This window comes from Leopardus geoffroyi, chromosome D3 (assembly GCF_018350155.1).
Source record: "Leopardus geoffroyi isolate Oge1 chromosome D3, O.geoffroyi_Oge1_pat1.0, whole genome shotgun sequence".
Classification (NCBI taxonomy): domain Eukaryota; kingdom Metazoa; phylum Chordata; class Mammalia; order Carnivora; family Felidae; genus Leopardus; species Leopardus geoffroyi.
In genome coordinates, this window is record NC_059339.1 from 10,603,363 (window position 1) to 10,627,068 (window position 23,706).

The following is a 23,706-nucleotide window of genomic DNA, read 5'->3' on the forward strand; positions in this document are numbered from 1 at the left end:
CTAATTTTCCCAGCATCCCTTCAAATGATGAGGAAGAACAACCGGTAAACATGGGGCAAGGGAGGGGGCCCCGGGCAAAGGCCGCAGCATAGGCAACGGTGTGGAGTACCCAGAAGGAGTGGGGAGAAGTTTCGCCGGGCGGGGTGGTCACAGAAGGTCTTTAAAGATGAGGCCGCGAAGCTATGACCTGATGCTCCAATAGGGAGCCATGGCAGGATCCTGAGGAGCTGGTGCACAGGCAGAGAAGGCCAGCAGTAACCACGGCGTCATTACGACAGCCCCCCACAGAGAAGGATCCCAGGTTGCTGGAGGGGTCACTTCTTGGTGGCAGTTTTTCCCCAGCTAGACACTTGGGTCCAGAGTGAGAGTCCCACGCATCTCTCCGCTCTGACCGCCTGCTCCTGTCTCCCTATCTCGTCCTCCAGGAGGCTGCCAGCTGGGGATCTCAGCCAAGGGAGAGCGCTTAAAACACTGGTACGAGTGTCTGAAAAACAAGGACAAGAAGATTGAGCGTTGGCACCAGCTACAGAATGAGAACCACGTGTCGAGCGATTAGGATGCCCCCCGCCAGGTCCCCAGCTCCACGCCCCACCCCCATGCCAGCTCACCCACCCGCCTACCCCAGCTGCCCTTTGCACTCTGGTCCCTCTTCTCTCCGCCTCCTCCGCCCCTCCCCTCCCTGCACCTGCCTTTGAGGTGCCCCCCCCCCTTGGGCACCACTGCCAAAGACCTTCTCCTCCCTCCCTCTGCGATGCTGTGGCGCGGGCCCTGAGTGCAGCCCCTCTCTGGTCCCTCTAGGATGGGGCAGCAGGGAGAGGGATGGGGCGATTTTGACAAGGAGGCTGGAATTTAATGACGTCTCTGGGTAAACGGCAAAGGTTCCTTGTCATTTAGAACCGTTTTTAGACCCTCCTAGCCTCGAACACACACACACACACACACACACACAACTTGCGTTTCCTGTGTCGTGTCTGCGCATATCCTCAGTTGTCAGCAGACCCGGACAAGGCTGTGAGGACCAGCACTGGGGCAGAAACAGAGCATCCAGGCCAGGCTGCCCCTCCACAGCATTACCCGTCCCCCGCCGATGGCCAGGAAAACAGACCACTGGGTTTAAACTCCCCGGTGACTAGGAACATGCCCTCCTGGCTCCAGATGCATCAAGAAATGGGCGCATGGAACACCCAACGGGATCCGGGAGCCCCCTCTTTCAGGATGCCCCCCCACTTGCTTCCTAGCAAAACCCAACACCCTTTCTCTAGCACCCCCACCCCGTCCCTCGACCTCCCTTCCCCTCTTCCGGGCCCTACACCCCACCAAACTCTCTCACCTCCTCACGCTCCTCTCTCCCTGTCCATCTCTCTCCCCTCCTCCTTTCTCTCTCTCCAAGGGGTTCACCCAGCCTCGCCCCTCACCAGCTTGACCCAAACTGGCGCAGCCCGGAAGTCCCAGTTGGGCCGTGCTTCTCAAAACTTCCACTCCTGCTGGCAGGGCCGGGTGTCCTCGGGCTGGGCCAGCGGCTGGCGACGTCCCGGGAGCTGTGTAGACCTCCTGTAGAGGGCTTCCTCAGCCCCTGGGCTCCCCAAGTAGGTGCCAAAGGCATTTAGAAACCAGAGCTCTGGGGGCAGGGGGCCTCTCCAAAGCCCCCAGCCTTCCTCCCCCCTCTGCCGTCAGTTAAAGGAACACACGACTGCGTCCTTAGCACTCGCTGACTCTCTGCGTCTCTGGGATCCTGTCTCTCACTCAGAATCACCTTGAATCTCTCTGTCTGTGGCTCTGTCTCAGTCTCTGTGTCTCTTGCCCTTTCTTCACCAAGTTTGTCAGGGGAAGAAAACACCATCATGAATGGAAGGCTTTCGAGAGTGACAGATCCTGATGCCAAAGGCCATTGTCCCATCATGAATCGGTCGGTCTCCCCCCCCCCCCAAAAAATAATAATAATGGAAGGGAGGAAAAAAGCAATGAGAATGAACGCTATAAATTTGAGGCTGGGGTCAGGCAGTGTTCATTGCCCCACGAGAAAGGCTTGTGCTTTTCCCCCCAGTTTCCATTGTCTACCCCTGTGAAAATCACCTCCTTCTGTCTAACCGCCCACCATCATCTATAGACATCACCAGATGGACACTAACGCTCTCCCTTTCTCCAGACGCACCTTTGAACCTCTCCATTCAATGCCTCCACCCCCAGCTCCCTGCACAAACTCATCGGAAGACTCTGGTTTCTCGCCTCGAATAACCATTTTCTAAACATCGAGATGGCTCTTCCCCTTCCCCAAGATGGCCAACAGCTTCCTCGCTGCCATCTTGCCCCCTGACCCTGTCTCTCTGTCAGTCCCCGTGGCACCCACTCTCAGCCCACCTCCTTCCCACGGTTGCCCTTAGGAGAAAGCATGCTGGCTGTGTTGCTCAAGCCCGACGCTGGTGTGGGCGCTGGAATCGGCATGCAGCGAGCTCACGGTGTCCCCGGTCTGGGTGCACGCTGTCCCCGACAAATGTAACCACCTCCCTGCCTAGAATCCACACACGCCCTCCAGTGCATGCAGAACCTCCCACTGCCTTTCTTAGTGATGATGTAGCCAAAAAATAAAGTAGGAATATCCAGGAAAGCTGGTTGGCCTGGGGTTTTCCTTTCTGGCTTCTGGAAGTGCTTCCTCTCCGTCAGGACCCATGATGCTATTGGGAGAGTCAGTATTTAGTGAGTATCTGCTACATTCCAGCCCTTGGGGACACAGCAGTGGACGAGGCAGATGTGGTTTCTGGCCATGATGGCTGAATGCTGTTCCCTGGTACCCAAACCCTCCTCTTCTCTCTTCTAGCCCAACCTTGGGAAAATTCCAAGGTCACGTGGAATCAGATCATGCCCAAAGAGACGACAGAGTTGGGCCAGGGCCTAGTCCAATCAACTCACTTATCTCACAGAGGAATTACCCAAAGCCTGGGAAAGGGAATAACACACCCAACGGCTCACGACAGCAGTGCCAGGAAAGAAGCTGTTTCATGGGACTCCCGGCACAGTGTCCTTAACACAGTGGCTAATACTATCACCGATCATCAAACGCCTCCTTTGTGTTCTAGAACCTTCCATCCTACAAGGAGCCTTCACAGATAGCCTTCGGTGGTCCTAAAAGTGAGCTGAGTTAGCTGGGAAGCTAACTTCCCAGAAGGATGATTAATCTCCCTATGATCGATCCCGAAAGTGTTGAAACAATTTATCGGGAACGTTGGTTACTTCCCAGAAGGAGTCATCCAGTTCCATCCAGGCCATGTTAGAAGTTTTTCCTTAACCCCAAAAGGGGGGTTCTCAATCCTGGGGAAGAAGTAGGCATGTTAGAATCACCTGAGGAGATTTCCTTTTCAAACTACCCATGCTCTCCCTGCCACCCCACCCCCAGACTCTCCTGTGCCCTGGGGACAAGGTGTACATTCGAACATACTTCCTGGTTGACGCCTTATGGCCTTCTGCTTCCCACGCCCATGGTGACTTTGCAAACTGCTGCCCTAACGTCCATCTGTTTTTCCTACAAATCAGCCAGCTGCCACCAGGTAGAAAGAGGTACCAGCTAAGGCCATGTCGCACCCCCAAAAGTGGCAGGGGGCACTGTTGCCCTGTGCTCAATGCAGACATTGCTAACCTTGCCCCGTGCTCATGGCAAACATTGCTAATCAATATGGCGTCTTTCTCGCACAGCCTGCTAGCAGCAACCAAAAGAATTCAGGATGCAGCCCGGTTTTATAGGCAAACAACAAACACTCAAAGATGATCAGCCAGAACCAGAATCTAACATCCACGGTGTTATTGAAACATAATCTTTTTCTCTAAAGTCACCCTCATTCCTATTAAAGATAGCCAAATTAATACTAATATGTTTCTAAAATAAGTCCAGGTTTAATTATTTACATAAGCACAGCAAGAATAGTGATTGACCCTATGGGTTGTTTTTTTTTTTTCCTTTTAATCTGCTCTGCTGAACTTTTTATAAAGAATTTCAGATTGAGTCTTTAACAACGTTAAGGCCAAGAGCCGAGCCAAATATTTGCCGTCCGATTCACCTGTAACACCAGTAGATTTAGGTGAATTCCTCTCTTCGTGAGGTCCTCCAAAATTTCCTGAGGTTCCTGTATCCACCAGGAAGTGATATCCTTTATGCACCTGGTAAGGCTGTTGACAACTCTGCAAGTAAGGTATGAGGCTAACATTTCCAAGGGGCTCCATTGGCTCCAAGTGAACCTTTGTTCCTTAAAACTGTCTGGCCATATCTGAGTCTGTGCACATCTCTCTCAAATAGGACATTCCAGTCAAAGCTTCATGCTTGTCATGGAAGAAAGAACAGTCGTTGAGAGTTTCCGACTTCTGGAAGGTCCAGGCAGGGAGAAAAGATAAATGTTTCCATTTCTTTACAAAAGAATATTTTGTCAAATTTCTGGAAGTCATGGCTATCTTAGGAGAAAAGGCTTCCTTAAATCTGGAAGTGCAAATGAATAGGGGAAAAGGTCAACATTAGGCAGGGCGAGATCAGGGACCCCCTGGGCGGCAGGGTTTGGGGGAAGAAAAAAAAAGGATAAACGTATTCCAGACCCGCCTGGGCTAGATGCCATGAGTGGAGTCTCACAAACTTTCTGATAAGGTCCCAGTAAAAAGTCAGGGTCAGAAATCCTCAGTGGCTACCCTGTCGGGACCTTCCGCACTCTTGAGAGCTTCATACTTTCTCTCCAACTCCATCGCTGTCGTGCTGGAGATTCATTCTTCCACTCCGTGAGACAAGGACCAGCGTCTCGCCCACCCTCCCGTGACACAAACATTAGAGAACCAGCAATGTTTCAAACAAGAATCGTAAGAAACTCTAGCCCTCTACCTCCATGCAGTCAGTCCCGTGTTGTTCATTCTTGTTCTGAGTGGAGCTTTTCTATTAGTTCTAGAAATGCTTAGTTTAGTTTTCTGACCTTAAGGATATCGGACACCTGTATGTGTTAAAAGTTGTGTTCGTGAATTTCCTTGAAGCTGAAACATAGTTTGCAAGAGCATCAGAACAATAACTGTAAATGGCAGGAGACTCAAAAAATGGCCCTGGTTATGTGGTAGGGTCCCCTCCCCAAGGAAAGGGGAAAATTAAAAACAAAACAAAACCAACCTCAAGGTAACCCGGCTATGCGTGAACGTGACAACATCCCTCATGACCTTGCAACGTGAGACCACTTAATCAGACTACGTGTTTCTGTGTTATCCTATATGGGAGACAAGGAAGCAGAAAATATATTTCAAAAACTACCCCACGTGGCATCCGGGGCTCAGTTCTCTGGGTACGAACCCAACCGAGCAGGGCCGGCAAGAATAAAGTCGCTTCCTGGAAAGAAAAGCCTCGGTGTCACAACTCTGTGTGTGAGAATCCTGCTACAGTTAAAAATCTGATGAGAGTTTATTCTGATGCAGTTGACAAGGAAATTTGGTTCTTTTTGTGACACACAACACTTTCATAATTAGAACTCTAAGTGGTGACATCATGCCAGGACATATTAAAATTTTAGGAATTTTGGGGCACCTGGGTGGCTCAGTCGGTTGAGCGTCTGACTTCAGCTCAGGTCAGGATCTCGCAGTCCGTGAGTTCGAGCCCCACGTCGGGCTCTGTGCTGACAGCTCGGAGCCTGGAGCCTGTTTCAGATTCTGTGTCTCCCTCTCTCTCTTCCCCTCCCCTGCTCGTGCTTTGTCTCTCTCTGTCTCAAAAACAAAGAAACATTAAAAAAAATTTTTTTTTTAATTTTAGGAATTTTATCTAATTTCTGGAACAGTCATGGCTTTTGCCCATGTAATGTAACCAAAAAGGTTTACCAATGTTTGTTTGACATTGCTTCCCATGTGCCTCACGAATCCAATGAACAACCCTAATTAGTTAAAAAGACTTTATTTAGAACTTGAATTTGGGGGAAATTTGTTACAAATATCAAAAGGTTTGAAAGCACGGGCCTAAGTAGGATTACAGACTACTATAAAACTTAATATTTAAATATTTATTTAACCAAGGCGGCAACGAGAGATTTGAAAGGCAAATAACAAGGGTATATAGTTGTTAGCAAAACTTAGCTCCTTTAATATTGATAAGATTCAGTTTTATTAAGTAATCAAGGGCTCAATAGAAACAAATACAGAAACCTTGTTTTTCTGGGAAGATTAAAAAAAAGCTTTAGAGTTTCTCATCAAGGGCAGACCAACAATCCAAAAAAATCCTGTATTTTTAACAGAGAGAGAAAAACCAAAATTTAATTTTAGACCAGTGTATTTTTAAAGCTAATTTTTTCCAGTCTCAGTGTGAGTGGGGGAGGGGCAGAGAGAGAGGGAGAGGGGGAGAATCCCACGCAGGCTCCTCACTGTCAGCTCAGAGCTGGACATCAGGCTCCAACCCCTGAACCATGAGATCATGACCTGAGCCGAAGTCAGACGCTCAACCGGCTGAGCCACCCAGGCACCCCTGGGCCCAAGTACCTTTAGTTCCCCTACAGTCAGAGGCTAAAAGCAGAAAAACCGACATTCAGTAATTAATGTGTCGGTCTTTTATCTTATCTGGAAAAGACTTAGATATCCAGTGAATTCAATCCAATTTATCATTTTTTAGAAAACTTTTTTTTAACGTTTATTTATTATCGAGAGACAGAGAGAGACAGAGCATGAGCAGGGGAGAGGCAGAGAGAGGGGGAGACACAGGATCCGAAGCAGGCTCCAGGCTCCGAGCTGTCAGCACAGAGCCCGACGCGGGGCTCAAACCCACAAGCCGCGAGATCATGACCTTAGCTGAAGTCGGTCGCTCAACCGACTGAGCCCCCCGGGCACCCCAATCCAATTTACCATTTAAACTGGCAAAACTGTAAAGTTTTAGATAGATTTTGGAAGCTATTTAAAAGTTTATAGATAGGGGCCCCTGGCTGGCTCAGTAGATGGAACATGAGACTCTTGATCTCAGGGCTACGAGTTTGAGCCCCAAGTTGGGGGTAGAGATTACTTAAAAACAAAATCTCTTTTAAAAAATGTTTAGCTATAAACTCTTTTTTAAAACTTTGTTTATGGGGCGTCGGGGTGGCTCGACGGTTAAGCATTCGGTTAAGCGTCCTTGACTCTTGATTTCGGCTCAGGTTGTGATCTCACGGTCTTGAGACCAAGCCCCTTGATGGGCTCTGTGCTGGGTGTGGAGCCTACTTGGGATTCTCTCTCTGCCCCTCCCCTGCTTGTGTTGTCTCTCTCTCTCTCTGCCCCTCCCCTGCTGTGTTCTCTCTCTCTGTCTCTGCCCCTCCCCTTCTTGTGTTCTCTCTCTCTCTCTCTGCCCCTCCCCTGCTTGTGTTCTCTCTCTCTCTCTCTCTGCCCCTCCCTTGCTTGTGTTCTCTCTCTCTCTCTCTCTGCCCCTCCCCTGCTTGTGTTCTCTCTCTCTCTCTCTCTCTCTCTCTCTGCCCCTCCCTTGCTTGTGTTCTCTCTCTCTCTCTCTCTCTCTGCCCCTCCCTTGCTTATGTTCTCTCTCTCTCTCTCTGCCCCTCCCCTGCTTGTGTTCTCTCTCTCTCTCTCTCTGCCCCTCCCTTGCTTGTGTTCTCTCTCTCTCTCTCTGCCCCTCCCCTGCTTGTGTTCTCTCTCTCTCTCAAAATAAATAAGTAAACATTAAAAAAAACCTTAAGTACTTGTTCTTAACAATTACCCGGGAAAACTTCCCGAGACAGACAAAAATCAACCATCCTTTTAAGTCCTTTTTGCTGGTAAGTTGTAACAGAATCAACATGAATTTAACTAAAAAATTCAGGTCGAATAAAAGCTGATTATCTGAATTATATTTGACGCCGATACCTCCAAAAACATGTCTGTTTTAATTAAACCAACAACCTTGAATTAGCTCTGATACCTAATATGTTGCACCTGTGTCCGCTCAAAAGCCCATCTGTGTACTCCTGTCAGTTTCCCCGGGACCCCTTGTGGGCCAATCTGAGGTTGGAGCTTTAAGTCCAGGGGAGCCCTAGGCCCCCTAAAGCCGATCTGGGAGGTGCTTCAGTTTGAGCCTCATAAGGAGGTGGCCCAGCAGCGTGGGGTGCTTTTTCCTCCCAGATAGTGAGGGGTCCCGCTGGGTCCGCTAGCCACCAGCAGCTGGCTCCGACTGTGACAGCCACCAGCTCAGGAGACGCACAGGTGGGCCTCCTGCTCGTCTCGGGGAGTCCCCGGGGGGCTGGAGAGTCAGACACACAGCTCCTGGCTGTTCGCCGCAATCTGTTACTGGACAGAGAATCGGTTTCGCACTCGGGTTCGGCGGCTCATTGCTCAAAAATCGATATTCAGGAGACCCATCATGGGGGGAAAGGAAGGGTTGTGTTATTCAGGGAGCCGGCAACCCGGGAAGGTGGTAGACTGATGTCTCGAAGACCATCTTCCCTGCCCAGGCCAAGCCAGAGGTTTTTAAAGGGGAAGGCAGGGGAAGCAGGTGTCCGGGCGGTGACTTGTACTCCGACACGCCCCTGAGCAGAACTGCTGGCGTCCGCGACAGCTGTTTTTGGTCAGCCTCATGCCTGGGAAAGTTCTGTCCTTCTCTCCTCGAGCCTGGTGGTCTGCAAGTTTCAGGGAAACTGAGTGTAAACCTGAAACCACTGCAAGAAATTCAGCCTATTAGTCCAAAGGAAAAATGCATATAGCGTGATGCCTTAAAAAAAAAAAAAAAAAAAGAGTTTTGGGGGGGCATCCGGGTGGCTCAGTCAGTTAAGCCTCCGACTTCTGGCTCAGGTCATGATCTCACAGTTCATGAGTTTGAGACCTATTTCTGGCTCTGTGCTGACAGCTCAGAACCTGGAGCCTGCCTCCCATTCTGTGTCTCCCTCTCTCTCTGCCCCTCCCCCATTCGTTCTCTCTCTCTCTCTCTCTCTCTCTCTCTCTCTCTTATCTCTCTCTCTCTCTCTCTCTCTGTCTCAAAAATAAATAAACATTAAAAAAAAAGACAGAACTGTAACTGTCTGTGTGTGTGTGTGTGTGTGTGTGTGTGTGAACCTAGAAAAATCTCTGCAAAGATCTATGCCAAAGCCTTTATAGTGGACATTTTTCAGTTTTAGGGTCCCGGATGGTCTGTATGCTTCCTGATTTCTCTGACTTCTTTTCCATTTTATAATGTGCATATACTGCCGTGAAGCTCACAAGAGACTATAAAACAATTTTGTCAGCAACCAAAAAAGACGAAGCAGGAAACCACACATCAGTTTTTTAATTATGATTTATCCCAGGCGAGCTACGAGTGTGGGTTGAAGTGCAGGAGTTTAAGAGCACAGTCTGAAGACAGGTCTGACGTCCTTAAAGGACCAAAGGGTAGGTTTCCCGGTGGGAGGCGGTTCGCTAGGCCAAGCCCCTCCCTTCCCAGGAAATGAAACTGACTGACTCAGACAGCGGGCAGGACGGAGGTTAGCAGCTTGGAGAAGCCAGCTCCATTGCCACAGGCTCTGCTGTGCCTGCCCTGAGTATCATGTCGGGGTGGAACCTCAAAGACATCCCTGCCAGGAATCTGGACAAGTTCATCGAAGACTATCTCTTACCAGACACACGTTTTCGCAGGCAGGTCAGACAAGCCGTCCACATCATCTCCACTTTCCTGAAGGAGAGGTGTTTCCAAGATGCGCCACACCCCGTGCGGGTGTCCAAAGTGGTCAAGGTGAGCCCAAGCCTGCTGGACTGGGGAAGGGGTGGCTGAGTGGGCCAGAGTTCCCACAGAGACAGAGAGAGAGCAAAAGGTCCGGGTCTTCAGGGCAGGTGGTTTCTGACTTAGCCATAGCGAGCACATATGGCCATAGCCTGTCAGAATAGGTTCTGGGGTGAGACCCTCCATCTGTGATTTTTTTTAATGTTTATTTTTATTTTTTTAACGTTTTATTTATTTTTGAGACAGAGAGAGACAGAGCATGAGCGGGGGAGGGTCAGAGAGAGAGAGGGAGACACAGAATCGGAAGCAGGCTCCAGGCTCTGAGCCGTCAGCCCAGAGCCCGACGCGGGGCTCGAACTCACGGACCGCGAGATCGTGACCCGAGCCAAAGTCGGATGCCTAACCAACTGAGCCACCCAGACGCCCCATTTTAATGTTTATTTTTAAAAGAGCACAGCGCAGGAGGGGCAGAGAGGGGGAGGGGACAGAGGATCTGAGGCAGGCTCTGCGCTGACGGCCGCGAACCCGATGCGGGGCTCGAACCCATGAAGCTGTGAGATCGTGACCTAAGCCGAAGCCAAGAGTCAGGTGCTCAACTGCCTGAGCCACCCAGGCTCCCCCCTCCACCTGTAGCTTTTAAACAAATGCCCTGACTGAAGCTTAGGAACCCTCATCCTCGGCCGCGTCCATTTCAGAGATAGGGAAACTGAGGCCCAGCTCTAGTAAACAATTTGCTAATTAGTGGCCAGGCCGGGGACTCACCATTTCTGCATTGTGTTTGTTTGTTTTTTTCCTGACAAAATGACTTCCAGAGCCCCTCTCCAGCCAACAACAGCTAAATGTTCCGATGACTTTGTGTGGCTGAAAAGTTGTTGGTATTGCCCCCTGTAAAGTGTATACTCTGCAAAAACAGAGCTGGACAGCGCTCTGGGGTCCATAAAGGGGGTCCAGGCACCAGCTGTCTCCCCAGATGCTCAGCTTTTCAACGTCCTTGATAAACTAGCATTTTTTTTTAATTTTTTTAAGTTTATTTATTTTTTTTTGTCTTTTTTTTTAACGTTTATTTATTTTTGAGACAGAGAGAGGCAGAGCATGAATGGGGGAGGGTCAGAGAGAGAGAGGGAGACACAGAATCTGAAACAGGCTCCAGGCTCCGAGCTGTCAGCACAGAGCCCGACGCGGGGCTCGAACTCACGGACCGCGAGATCATGACCTGAGCCGAAGTCGGCCGCTTAACTGACAGAGCCACCCAGGCACCCCTAAGTTTGTTTATTCTTGAGAGATAGGGAGAGACAGAGCATGAGCAGGGGAGGGGCAGAGAGAGAGGAGGAGACACAGAATCAGAAGCAGCCTCCAGGCTCTGAGTGGTCAGCACAGAACCCGACACGGGGCTCGAACTCACAAACCGTGAGATGATGATCTGAGCCGAAGCCGGACGCTCAACAGACTGAGCCACCCAGGCACCCCCGCCCCGGGCCTTTTTTTTTTTTTTTAATTTTTTAAAAATTAATTAATTTTTTTTGCTTGTTTTATTTTTTACATTCCACATGAGTGAATTCATACGGCATCTGTCTTTCTCCGTCTGATTTATTTCACTTAGCATAATAATACCCTCTGGGTCCATCCTTGTTGTTGCAAATAGCAAGATTTCATTCCTTTTTTATGGCTGAGTAACAGTCCTGTGTGTGTGTGTGTGTGTGTGTGTGTGTGTGTGTGTGTGTGTATACACATCTTCTTTATCCATTCGCCTGTGGACGGACCCTCGGGTTGCCTCCATAATTTGGCTATTGTAAATAATGCTGCAGTAAACATAAGACTGCATGTATCTTTTCAAATTAGTGTGTTCGTTTTCTTTGGGCAAAATACCCAATAGGGGGATTACTGGATACTATGGTATTTCTATTTTTAATGTTTTGAGAAACCTCCACACATTCCCACCAACAGTGTGGGAGGGTTCCCTTTTTCCCCCCATCCACAATGGGGACTCACCATTTCTACAGTATCATGAGCTGGTTAAGAGTATGAGTTTTGAGGGGCGCCCGGGTGGCTCAGTCGGCTGAGCATCTGACTCTCGATTTCGGCTCAGATCGTGATCTCGGGCCGCGCATCGGGCTCTGCACTGACACCACGGAGCCTGCTTGGGATTCTCTCCCTCCCTCTCTCTCTCTCTCTCTCCCTCTCTCTGCCTCTCCCCAGCTTGCACACGTGTGCACACAGGTGCGTGCGCTCTCTCAAAATAAATAAACTTAAAAAAAAAAAGAGTATAAATTTTTTTTTTAATTTTTTTTTTCAACGTTTATTTATTTTTGGGACAGAGAGAGACAGAGCATGAACGGGGGAGGGGCAGAGAGAGAGGGAGACACAGAATCGGAAACAGGCTCCAGGCTCTGAGCCATCAGCCCAGAGCCCGACGCGGGGCTCGAACTCACGGACCGCGAGATCGTGACCTGGCTGAAGTCGGACGCTTAACCGACTGCGCCACCCAGGCGCCCCGAGAGTATAAATTTTGAAAGCAGATAGCACCTACCGGCTTTGAGCAAGTCATTTCACCTCTCTGTGCCTGTTTCCTCATCCATCATGCCCAGTGCCCTATCGGGCCGTATACAGATTAAGTAAAATAATGCGTGTAGACCACCCAGCAAGGGCTGGTCTGCAGTCTATAATAAGATAGGATGTAAAGAACACAGACTGGAGAATGAGACGGCTGGGGTTTGAATTGTATCTGTGCCACCTACAAGCTGTGCTCCCGGGCCTCTGCGTAACCTCTCTGAGCACCTGTTTCCCCATCTGTAAAGTGGGAGCTGGTAACAAGAGTGTGTAGGTCAGCCATAAGGCTGAGGGCATTATGGGAGTTAAGACTGGCGATGCCCTCAGATCGGTGGCTAATGCTCTAGAATGTTAGTGGCCGCTCTCATCATTTTAGTTCGGGAGGCCCTCCCTTCTCGGTAAATGTCCCTTCTCGTTCTCCTCTTCTGTCGTAGGGTGGCTCTTCGGGCAAAGGCACGACCCTCAGAGGCCGATCCGACGCCGACCTTGTGGTCTTTCTGAGTAACCTCACAAGTTTTCAGGAGCAGCTTGACCACCGGGGAACATTCATCTGGGAAATTAAGAGGCAGCTGGAAGCCTGTCAAGAAGAGGAAACGTTTGCAGTGCAGTTTGAAGTACAGAGTCTGCACTGGAGAGGCCCCGGGCCCTGAGCTTTGTGCTCAGGTCCCCCCAGCTCCAGGAGGGGGTGGAGTTTGATGTCCTGCCTGCCTTTGACGTCCTGGGTGAGCGCTCACAGACGCAAGGGCTTTCCCCTCTGTCCCACCACAGGGCCGCTTTCTTTTTTCATATTTCTGAGCAGAACTTTCCCACAGTCGGAGAGTCTTACCGAGACGGGGCATCCCTTCGAAGGGGGTGGGTCGAGATCTTAGAACGGATCAGGTCACGACCGGCCACAGGAGCGACATTAAGTGGCAAATTGGCGCAATTTGGGGGCAAGACGTCCCTTACGGAACACCTTCTGGGCTGGCCGGCTCTGCTTGTGGCCAAGCGTGTAAATTTTAGCTTTCTGCAAGGGAGGCAGTGTAGATCCAGCCTGCGGTCCGTACGTGAATTTCATCTATTGCCCCAAACAGGAGGAAACCCTGCCAGACTCGTGCTGAGGGCTGGAGTCTATATCGACGACCCACAGCCGCATTTGGACAGGAAGCAGAACCTCTCAGGGGCTCAGTTTCCGCATCCGGAAAGCTGGCAAAACCGTGCCACCTATGTCGTACTCTTAAGCATTGAGCGAGCATCCGCATTCAGCTGTCACACGGGGCCTGGCGCATAGTAGGTGTTCAAGAGTGTGAGTTCCCCAACCGTAGGCCGAGGCACCCCAGGACGCCACAGTGAAAACACTCACGGGGAGCACAGGGAGGTTAGATTTTAAGTTTTTGAGGGACGCACAATGCCGTCTGGGGGACACCGCACGAACCACCACTGTTCAGTTGTAGACTGAACCCCGTGCATGGAACTCCTCTTGGGCGGAGGGGACCCTTGAGGAAAATACCGAAACTCTAAAGGCACCGGGAAATGAGAAAGTTTGGGAATCTCTCCTTGTTGCCATGTCCGGTGTTGGGCGCAGGCCTACGATGGTTACAAAAGAGATAAGAGGGGCAGAGAGAAGGGGAGGAAGGACATGCCCGGCAGAGGGAACAGCACAAGCAAAGGACTGGAGATGAGAAAAGGGGAGGATGTGTTGGGGGAACTGCTAGACACTGAACAGAGTGAGGGGAGGGAGGGAAGGGGGGAGGGAGGGAGTGGGGAGGGCGTGGAGTGCAGGGAAGGAGGGGGAGGGCGGGGAGGGAGTAGGGAGGGTGTGGAGGGCAGGAAAGGAGGGGGGAGGATGGGGGGCAGGGAGGGAGTGGGGAGGGTGTGGAGGGCAGGGAAGGAGGGGGGAGGATGGGGGGCAGGGAGGGAGTGGGCAGGGAGGGAGTGGGGAGGGGGCAGGGGGGGAGTGCAGAGGGCAGGAAAGGAGTGAGTGGGAACTGAGCCAGGAGAGCTGGTCCTGCAGAAACCTGCCTCCTTGGTCAAGGGTTTCTTCTGAACACAACAGAACAGCTGTGGGAGGGTTTCAAGTAGGGGAGTAACCTGGTCAGATTTGTGTTTTAGAAACCTAGTCCAATGGTAGCGTGGAGAATAGATGGGGAGAGAGGCACGACCGGAGTTTGGGAGACATTCAGTCAACAAGGATGAACACAAATTATCCTTTGAGTGCCTACTGTGTACCAGGCACTGCTCCCTGGCCATGAATGAGGCAGACAAGGAACCTCTATCCTGGAGCCTGACATGAAGCATAGAAGCAAGATAAATGGAATGATACCTGCAGAGCGATACGATGGAGAGCGACCGGGAGGTGGCAGGGGGAGGGCTTTTTCAGACGGTGCAATGAGGGAAGGTTTCTGAGGAGGTGACGTCGGAGCTGAGGGATGAGAAGGAGCCAACCATGGGAAGATCCAGGAAGAAGAAACAGCAAGTGCAAAGGTCCCGAGACAGGAGTGAGCTTGGCATGTTTGAGGAAGAGAAAAAAGGCCCCAGGTATGAGCGGCAGGGGAGCAAGGTAGGAGGTGAGATCCCAGCAAATTTCCTGGGCCACGGAGATACTGGGTTTTATTCTAGATGTGGGAAGCAGGAAGCGGTGTGAGCTGGCTTTGAAAGTCCTCTCTGGGTCGAGAGTGGGCTGTGGAGGAACCAGTGAGGAGGCTCACCTCCGGGTGAGGTGGGTTGGCAGAAGAGATGGGAGAAGGGAAGGCTGGGGATGGGCTTCGGGCCCCCCGGCTCGGCCCGTCGCCCTTTCTGCTGCACCCCACGGCCAGTGAGCCCCAGAGTGGCCGGACGAACATCAGAGACGCTAACATCTTAGAGTTACGTATGGATTTGTCCCTAACAGGGCAGTGGACCAATACCTACAGACCTGACCCCAGAGTCTACGTCAAGCTAATCCAAGAGTGCCAGGACCTGAACCTAGAGGGAGAGTTCTCCACCTGCTTCACAGAGCTGCAGCGAGACTTCCTGAGGCAGCGTCCGACCAAGGTGAAGAGCCTCATCCGCCTAGTGAAGCACTGGTACCAACTGGTAAGTTCCTTCTGCCTGGGGAGCTGAGGAGGAGGAGGAGGGAGAGAAGGAAGGGGGGCACGGAATAGAGGGGTGGAGGAGCGAGAGGTGTGGGGAGGGGAGAAGGAGGAGGACCAGGAGAGGGAGGGGAGAAGAGGGAGGAGAGGGGAGGGGAGAAGGAGGAGGACCAGGAGAGGGAGGGGGGGTGGGGAGGGAGGGGAGAGGGGGAAGGGAGGGAGGGGAGGAGGGAGAGAAGGAAGGGGGGCATGGAATAGAGGGAAGGGTGGAGGAGAGAGAGGTGTGGGGAGGCGAGAAGAGGGAGGAGATGAGGGAGAGAGGGGAGGGAGGAGAGGAGGGGGGAAGGGGAGGTGTCTCAGATCAGGAATCTGGAGCTCTCTCTTGTCCGGCGAGAGAGCAGACACAGAAATGAAGATGAGAGAGGCTAATTAGTGTCTGGGGAGAGACGAGGGCCCCGAGCAGGGATTTCGTGTCCGTGTCTGTTGAGCTCTCAAGATCGTACACACGGTGAATGTGCAGAAAACAATCAGATAGTAAAGCATGAACTTGTGTGTGTAAGAAGCAAAGAGTCTGGGGGGCGAGGGGCGTTTGAAGTTGTGGTCAGAGCACAATAGTGTGTCGGCGGCAGATGGAGAGTAGCTTCCTGTAGCAAGTTACTCGTGATCCTGTAACAATATCTCGCTAACTAACCTCGGGCGCTTTCACCCTGTGGCGCGGGCTTTCTGCCCTCAGCTTCGTTAGGTAAGTGTAAGGTATCCTTGAACCTATTTCCCACAGGGAGGGAGGGATGGGGCGAGGGAGAGGAGGGGATGTGTGGGGAAGGAGAGAAGGAGGAGGACGGGGCTGGGTAGGAAGGGGAGAGACAGGTGCCAGGGGACCCAGGGTGTCACACTCCTCCCAGTCTTTCCCATGCCAACACGTGACAGCCCCATTCTGCCAGTTACTCTGGCCTGAAACGTACATCTTCCTTGACCTCTTCACATGCACACCTCCGTCCAACCAGTCAACAAATGGTGTTGGTCCTGTTTTTAAAATATACCCACAATTCATTTATTGTCACCACTTCTATCGCTGTCGCCTGGGTCCCAGGCACCTTGCGAGGCTCCCGGGATCTGCCCTTGACCTCGCTGAACCCCCATGTCTGCCCTTCAGGCCATGCTGCCTCCCTTGTCGTTCCTCCAACAGCAAGACTCTGCTCCAGCCTTTGGACCTTTGCAGTTGCTTATGTGTTTGTTTAGTGTCTGTCTCTCCCGCTAAAAATGTACACGAAGGAAGGGGTTTGTGCGTTTTATTTACTGCTGCGTCTCCGGAACCTAGAACAGCGCCTGGCACATAATAGGTGCTCAGTAAGTAATTGTTGAATAAATTAATGAATGCTATCACCACACACACACACACACACACACACACACACACACACACTTCTGTCTGCTCCCTGGCTGTCTGACCTTGAGCCATCAACTTAACCTCTCTGTGCTTCTTATTTTCTCATTTGCGAAGGGCAACGTGGCCTAACGTGACACAGTGCCTGGCACAGCCGATCCTCATGGATGTGGTTCCTTTGAGCCACTGCCAAGAGCGCACATAATAAAAGTTAGCATGTAGTATGTGTTCATCTTGTCCAGGCTCATCATATTTAATCTTTTGTGGATGTGATACGCATTTCCATTTACTTTAAGACATCCTATATCTCACTTAATCTTCATGGTTATTCTGTGAGCTGAGCGAGGGGAGGTATCATTATCAAGCCTGTATTACTGGAGGAGTAAGAGTCAGATCACTCTTTCAGCTAATAAGGAGCAGAACGAAGCCTTGAACTTGGGTCTTCCGACTGAAGACTTTGCCTGCTAAGTAATATACATCTTATAATACACGTGTATATTTTTGGATGAGTAATTGGGTGAAAGGAAGCAATTAAGGATAACCTTCCTACTTGAAAAATTATCTTCAAGGCAAAGCAAGAAATCACTTATTTGCTAGACACCTGAAGTTTGCTGATCTAGGAAATTTGATCATGGAGCCTGAGCATTTTAGAACTTACAAAAGTGGTTCTTGACAAGTGTAACAGTGGCCCCAAGGACACTGAAAATTCATGAGGATGCTTTTTGGTAACCATGGTGATCGGGGGCAAGGATGCTACGGACAATTAGTGGGAAGAAGCCAGGGATACTAACTGTTCTACGATGAACAAGATGGTCCTGCAAAAAATTGTCTCTTCCTCCCTCCCTGTCCTTCTTCCCCTTCCCCTCTCTCCCTCTCTCCCTCCCTCCCTTATTCTCCTCCCTCCTTCCTCTCCCTCTCTACCCTTCTTCCCCTTCCCCTCTCCCTCCCTCTCCTTTCCTGGAAAGCAATACAGGAACCTGACCGTCCTTTAACCCCACTTACCACCACCATCACCATCTCCAACTCCCATGCTACTTGTGTTGTATATTTCAAGTCTCTATATTTTCAAGGGCCTCAAAGCATTACTATTATCTTACAACATCAGTGCTCATTTTATCTACCCACATATTTACTATGCTCTTTACTGTCAGCTCTTTCCTACGTCTCTAACTGTCCCCCGGGGATCATGTTCCTTCTTCCTGAAGTATGTCCCCTTGGAGATTTTTTTGGTGACTGTCTTGTGATAATGAACTCTTAGTTTTTGTTTGCTTGAAAATGTCTTGATTCTACCTTCGTTGTCGATGGCTATTTTTGCCATCTATTTGGCGGTCATTTCAGTACATGGAATACGTCACTCCCCCGTCTTCTGGTGTCACTAGTGACGAGTCAGTTGTCAGCCTAACCGTGGCTCCTTTGTAGGTAAACTGTCTGATTCCTCTGGCTGCATTTATATTTTTCTCTTTGTCTTCGATTTCGTTTCATTTCAACCTGAGGTGTCTTAATGATGATTCCTTTTTCACTTGTCCTGTTTGGAGTTCACTGGGATTCCTGAATCTGTGGATGGATCTCTTTCATCAGGTTTGGAAACTCTCAGCCATTCTCCTAAAATACTGTTTCTCTCTCTTCCTTGCCTCCTGGAACTCCAGTTAATGTATGTTAGACCTCATTCTGTCTTCCGTATCTTTATACTGTCTTCCATATTTTACATCTTTCTGTCTCCCCGTGCTTTTTTCCGGATAGTTCATTCTAATGTACTCTCCAACTCACTAATTTTCCCCTAACTGTGTCTAATTTGCTGTTGAGTTATTAATTACAGTTATTATCGTTTTTTATACTATGATTTCTATTTTATTTATTTTCAAATATGCCATGCTACTTGTTACGGCTTCTAATTTTCTCTATTTCAAGCTCTTCCTTTATTTCTTTAAACACAATATTCCTAGTTATTTCCAAGTCTATATCTGATCCTTCAATATTTACAGTTCTGTGGACTGGGACACCTGGGTGGCTCAGTCGGTTAAGCGTCCAACTCTCATTTTCGGCTCGGGTCGCGATCTCACGCTCAGTTTTGATCTCTCACTCAGTTTTGTGAGTTCGAGCCTCATATCAGGCTCTGCGCTGGCAGTGCAGATCCTGCTTGGGATTCTCTCTCCCTCTCTCCCTCTCTCTCTGCCCCTCCCCTGCTCACACTGTCTCTGTCTCTCTCAAAATAAATAAATAACCTTAAAAAAAATTTTTTTTTAAACTACTTTCCCTAAAAAAAAATGTAAAAAAAGTTCTGTGGACTTATTACTATTTTCTCTTTCTTCTGCTGGTTATTACTCTTGGTCTCTCGTTTCCTCGTGTACCTGGTCATTTACGTGCAGGTCATGATACTTATAAATTCTTTGTGAAATCATTTGACGCTCTGCGTTAGCGATCTTACTCCAAAGGGACTTTTGTTTGGCTCTTAGGAACACTTCAATTTCTTCCTCTCAGTTAATTGTCACGGTATCCTTTTGGGGTTGGTGGTGTTATTACCCCTCACCTGGCAGGTAAGAATAACGAGGCTCCAAGAGTCTAAGTTGTCTTCTCGGAAGTGGACACTGGTGGATGCAGGACTCGAACCCGCCTCACGCATAATCCAGAGCTCAAGCTCTTAACCAGGAGTCAGTAAAATTTTTCCAAAATGCCTTGGGTAGTGACCATTTCAGACTCTGGGGGCTGCGTGCGGGGTCTCTGCCTCAACCAGCCAGCTCTGTCTTTGTAGCATGAGAGCAGCCACAGGCTACACACAGATGAATGGGCGTGGCTTTGGCTTCAAGGAAATGTTATTGACAAAAGCAGATGGCAGGCCGGATTTGGCCCTTGGGAGATGTGCTTTGTGCCACGACGGGACAAGTGCATGTTTCTGATGGTCTTTTCCCCCTCCTCAGTGCAAGGAGAAGCTTGGGAAGCCACTCCCACCCCAGTACGCCCTGGAGCTCCTGACCGTCTACGCCTGGGAGCGTGGGAACAAGCAGACAGATTTCAGCACCGCTCGGGGGTTCCAGACCGTCTTGGTATTAGTCCTGAACTACCGGGAGCTTTGCATCTACTGGACAAATTATTACGACTTTGAAAACCCTATCATTAAACAGTACCTGAGGAGACAGCTTAATAAATCCAGGTACCCTACACCTCCACGTGGGTCGGCTCCCCACAGAAAGGAACCCCTGGTGCCCTGTGGCACCTTGGAAGTGGGGGGGGGGGGAGGGGGAGGGCTCCGTGCTCATGGATCATCTTCTCTGGCCAGTCATCGTGCTGAGCATTTTACTACTGCCCATCTGATTGAACCTACAGCCTCCCGCCCTGTGAGGCAGGCAGTATGTAGCCACTTTACAGGTGGACAAACTGAGGTTCTGAGAAGTCAGGAGCTTGCCTAAACCTTAACAAAAACACGAGTAAAATTTCAACGGCCGCAGCAACAATGCTCGTTGCTCCGAGGGATTAAGAGCTTGCGGCAAGACGAACGCATCCTGATATAGTAAGCAAAAAATTACGGTCCTTACAGCTAACGTGTACCGACCTCTTACTATGTTCCGAGTCCTGTGCGGAACATTTCCCACGTTCTGTCTCCACCCTCACATCATGTCCTATGAGACAGGTGTCCTCTGCTCTCCCCATTTCACAGATGAGGAAATCGGCTTAAAGAGGTCAACTGACCTGCCCAAGAGCAAACGACTAATAAAGGGCAGAGGGGAGATTCAAACCCAGGCCTGTCAGACCCAAGGGCCAGGCTTTTTCTCCCCTTGCCCACCACCCGCCACGGGGGCAGGGCAGTCAGGACACGCCCCGGGGGAACAGCAACCCCCCCCCACCCCGCTCCCACCCTGAGTCCCAGCCTGGGCCAGGAGGCTCTCATCCCCCAGACACAGCCCTAACTCCTCACCTGTCCCTCTCTCACTGTTACTCTCCAGGCCTGTGATTCTGGACCCGGCCGATCCTACAGGAAACGTGGCCGGTAAAGACCGGTACAGCTGGCAGCGGCTGGCAGAAGAGGCCAGAGTCTGGCTGAGTTACCCATGCTTTACCAACACGGATGGGTCTCGGGTGGTCTCGTGGAACGTGCAGGTGATTTGCGGCTTCCCCTCTGCTGTCCTTCCCCCCCCCCCCCCCAACCTCCTCCACACCGTGTGGCGCATGCTGCTGGAGAACGTTCTCTCCAAAGAAGTGGCCTCTTGCTACCAGGGTCCCCTAGTCATATAGTTTCAGGATACGCTCCATTTTCTCTATCATCTTAGCCCCGTTTCGCCGGGCTCCTGGGATTTGCATATCCCTTGTCCAGAGTTCATTCTTTAGTTACCACTACCCTGGCCGGAGGCAACTCTTCCAACAGCCCCCGTGGGCTCCTTCCTCTGCGAATAATAATAAACAGTAACAGCCACCGCTTAGTGAATATTTGCTCTGGGCTGAGGTTCTGTCCCACACGGATGGCTATATTATATCATGAAAACAACACCCTTTGAGGCGTGTTTCCTACTCCCATCTTACCTATGAGAAGAGGGGCTCAGAGAGTCACCTGCTCAAGGACATTTAGCGCGGGAGCTCCCGCCGTGGAGCGGAGATCCAAAGTCGGTGGCTTCCAGTGCCAGCGCTCAGCCCGCCGTGCTCTGCAGCGTCCCCGCGTATCATCCCACACACGGGAGACTCCGCACTGCTGAGGGACGTGGGCGTGCCACACAGCCGGGAAGAGGCAGAAGGGCCTGAACTTGGATCTCTGCCCCACCCCCCACACCAGGGCCATAGTCTTTCGCACAGCAGGTGACGTTGATGACGTTGTAGGTGGGTTTCCAGGGGAAGGAGTGTTTTTGGGGAGAGAACCATCTGAGCGAACAGGTGTGGAAAGGAGGGGGAGGAAGCAGGGAGAAGTCCAGCTGGGGGTGCGCCCCTATGTGAGTCTCGGCCAGCCCCTCCTTGGGGGAGTCCTGGGGCTCCGTGGCCTTCAGAGTTGCCCTGCCGCAGTCTGGGGTGGTCAGCCCTTTAGACCCCCCATGGACCAGTCACTGAATGTGGGCAACTCAGGAATGGGCATCGCCTTGGACATGGGGCTTTCTGCAGCCGAGGCGGCGCTGAAGGCCAGGGGTCTGTCTGCTGCCCACCTCCCCAGCAGCTGGGACTTGTTTGTCCGTCCTCCAGGGGGATCTGGGTGGCCTGTGACACTGTAAATGCTCACTGAGACCCAGGGCCAAGGGGGAAGGATCAGCAATGTGATCACGTGCTTTACCCTTTTAGCCTGAAGAAAACTATCCAAACGATTGGTTTACCTGTGAACACAGGACACATCAGTACCATGATTATGGATGGCGTCCTGCACCCTCTGAGAACCTCAGCACGGGCCGGGCAGCATCCATTCCCCAGAAGGAAGATGACTGGACGTGTGTCATCCTCTGAATGCCAGCCCATCTTCGGGGGAAGGGCTCCAGAATCATCCAGACCAGCCCCCTCATTTCGGAGGTGGGGGGGGGGGGTCCCTTGATCCAGATAGCAGAAGACGGCCCCCAAAGCAGCGGTGAATGGGTGTCAGACTTCAGACCCGAATCCAGTTCTCCTGGCCCCCACTCTTCCCCCATTCGGTGGTCTTTCAACCCATCATAGATGACGTTCCCTGCAGCCCCACCCTACCCCAGCCTGATCTCTGACAACGTTCTCTGAGAGACAACCAGAGAGCCTTAACTGTATTCTGTCTTCCTAGTGGGAGAGTTCTAGTCCAATTTCTCATCAATAACAATAAAAAGAACAGCAAATACCGTGTGTTGGATGTTTAGTCACGGCAAATCACACCATCGAGAAGTATATCCGCGTATTATATGTGTGTATATATGAACCGATACAACTGGAAACGTGTATTGGGTGCCTGCTGTGTGCCAAGCATTGTGCTGGATGCTGGGAACACAGCAATGAACAGAGCAGACGAAAAATCCCTGCCTCATAGACCGACATTTGCATGGAACCTTGTAATAATTAGATCACTTTGGGTCCTTCTAATTTTCAATTACAAATAATCCTAGGACCAGCAGTGTTGATTCACCCTCTGTCTACACTTCTGATCATCTAGGAAAGTTTGTAGAACTGCCCTGTCTGATGCGGTAGCTTCCAGACACATGTGGCTGTTGCGCCCTTGAAACGCAGCTGGTCGAGTGAGTGTGTAATTCACATACCTGGTCTCAGAGACTTAGCACACACACACGAACAGAAGAATGTCACAGGCCTGACAACTGATAATTTTTAAAATTTGTTTAAATGTTTATTTATTTTGAGAGAGAGAGAGCATGAGTGAGGGAGGGCAGAGAGAGAGGGAGACACAGAATATGAAGCAGGCTCCAGGCTCCAAGCTGTCAGCACAGAACCCAATGTGGGGCTTGAACCCACAAACGTCATTTCTTTTTCATGACATTATTTGGTTATTGTCTTTAACATTAGCAAAGTAAAGAAATCATTAGAACGAATGGAAGGAAGGAAGGAAGGAAGGGAAGAAAGGAGGGAGGGAAGGGGGAAGGAAGAAAGAAAGAAAAACACTCCATGGTCCCTTCCACCAACCTGTAAACACTTGGGACCTGTCTCTTCAGCCTTGTCTCTGACTCTCCCTGTCTCCCTATGTATGTGCTGTTTTTATAAAAATGGGATGCTACTCCCTACCTGGTTTTGTTACCTGCTTTGTCACATGTATCATAATTATCACTATGCTGCGTAGGAAATTTGGGCTATCACATATAATGGCTGCATTGCACTCTACCATAATTAAGTGGATAATCCACTCGTGTCATCTTTTTCTTTTTTTGGAGAGAAAAAAGTAAAACTGTCTTTATTCACAGACTATGTGATTGCTTATGTAGAGAGCTGGTGGAATCTTCAGAAAGCTACTAAAATTAACAAATGAACTTCGCAAGGTTGCAAGATACAAGCCAACATACAAAATTATTTGATTGGGTTTTTACATACTGGCAAAAAGATCGGAGATTGGACATATGTAAATTAGGGATAAAGTTGACAAAAGTGTGCATGATCTATACCCTGAAAAGTACACAAGATTTCCACAATAAATTGAAGAAGACCTAAATAAATGGAGA

The 23,706-nt window shown here is 50.4% G+C and overlaps 2 protein-coding genes and 1 long non-coding RNA gene across 9 annotated transcripts in view; 2 read left to right on the forward strand and 1 right to left on the reverse strand.

Moving 5' to 3' along the window:
- The window catches only part of RPH3A (rabphilin 3A), a 276,496-nt gene extending 273,891 nt beyond the window's left edge, over window positions 1-2,605 (forward strand). For 6 of the 7 annotated variants that reach the window (XM_045459689.1, XM_045459690.1, XM_045459688.1 and 3 more), the window contains one exon: window positions 426-2,605. In XM_045459689.1, the coding sequence (XP_045315645.1) occupies window positions 426-556 (131 nt within the window). In that variant the 3' untranslated portion in view covers window positions 557-2,605. The remainder of the gene's footprint in view (window positions 1-425) is intronic. The other variant, XM_045459685.1, reaches the window with a different exon arrangement.
- Window positions 906-16,663, reverse strand: LOC123588547. The gene is made up of 2 exons (XR_006707901.1): window positions 16,630-16,663; window positions 906-950 (listed from the first exon to the last, which is right to left on the reverse strand). It is a non-coding gene; the product is annotated as an uncharacterized LOC123588547 (long non-coding RNA).
- OAS1 (2'-5'-oligoadenylate synthetase 1) lies at window positions 9,367-22,385 on the forward strand. The gene is given in 7 exon segments (XM_045459692.1): window positions 9,367-9,649; window positions 12,619-12,814; window positions 12,817-12,906; window positions 15,054-15,238; window positions 19,534-19,766; window positions 20,557-20,710; window positions 21,872-22,385. Coding segments are annotated over 7 exon segments (1,203 nt in total). The 5' UTR covers window positions 9,367-9,463; the 3' UTR covers window positions 22,031-22,385.
- The last annotated feature ends 1,321 nt before the right edge of the window (window positions 22,386-23,706 follow it).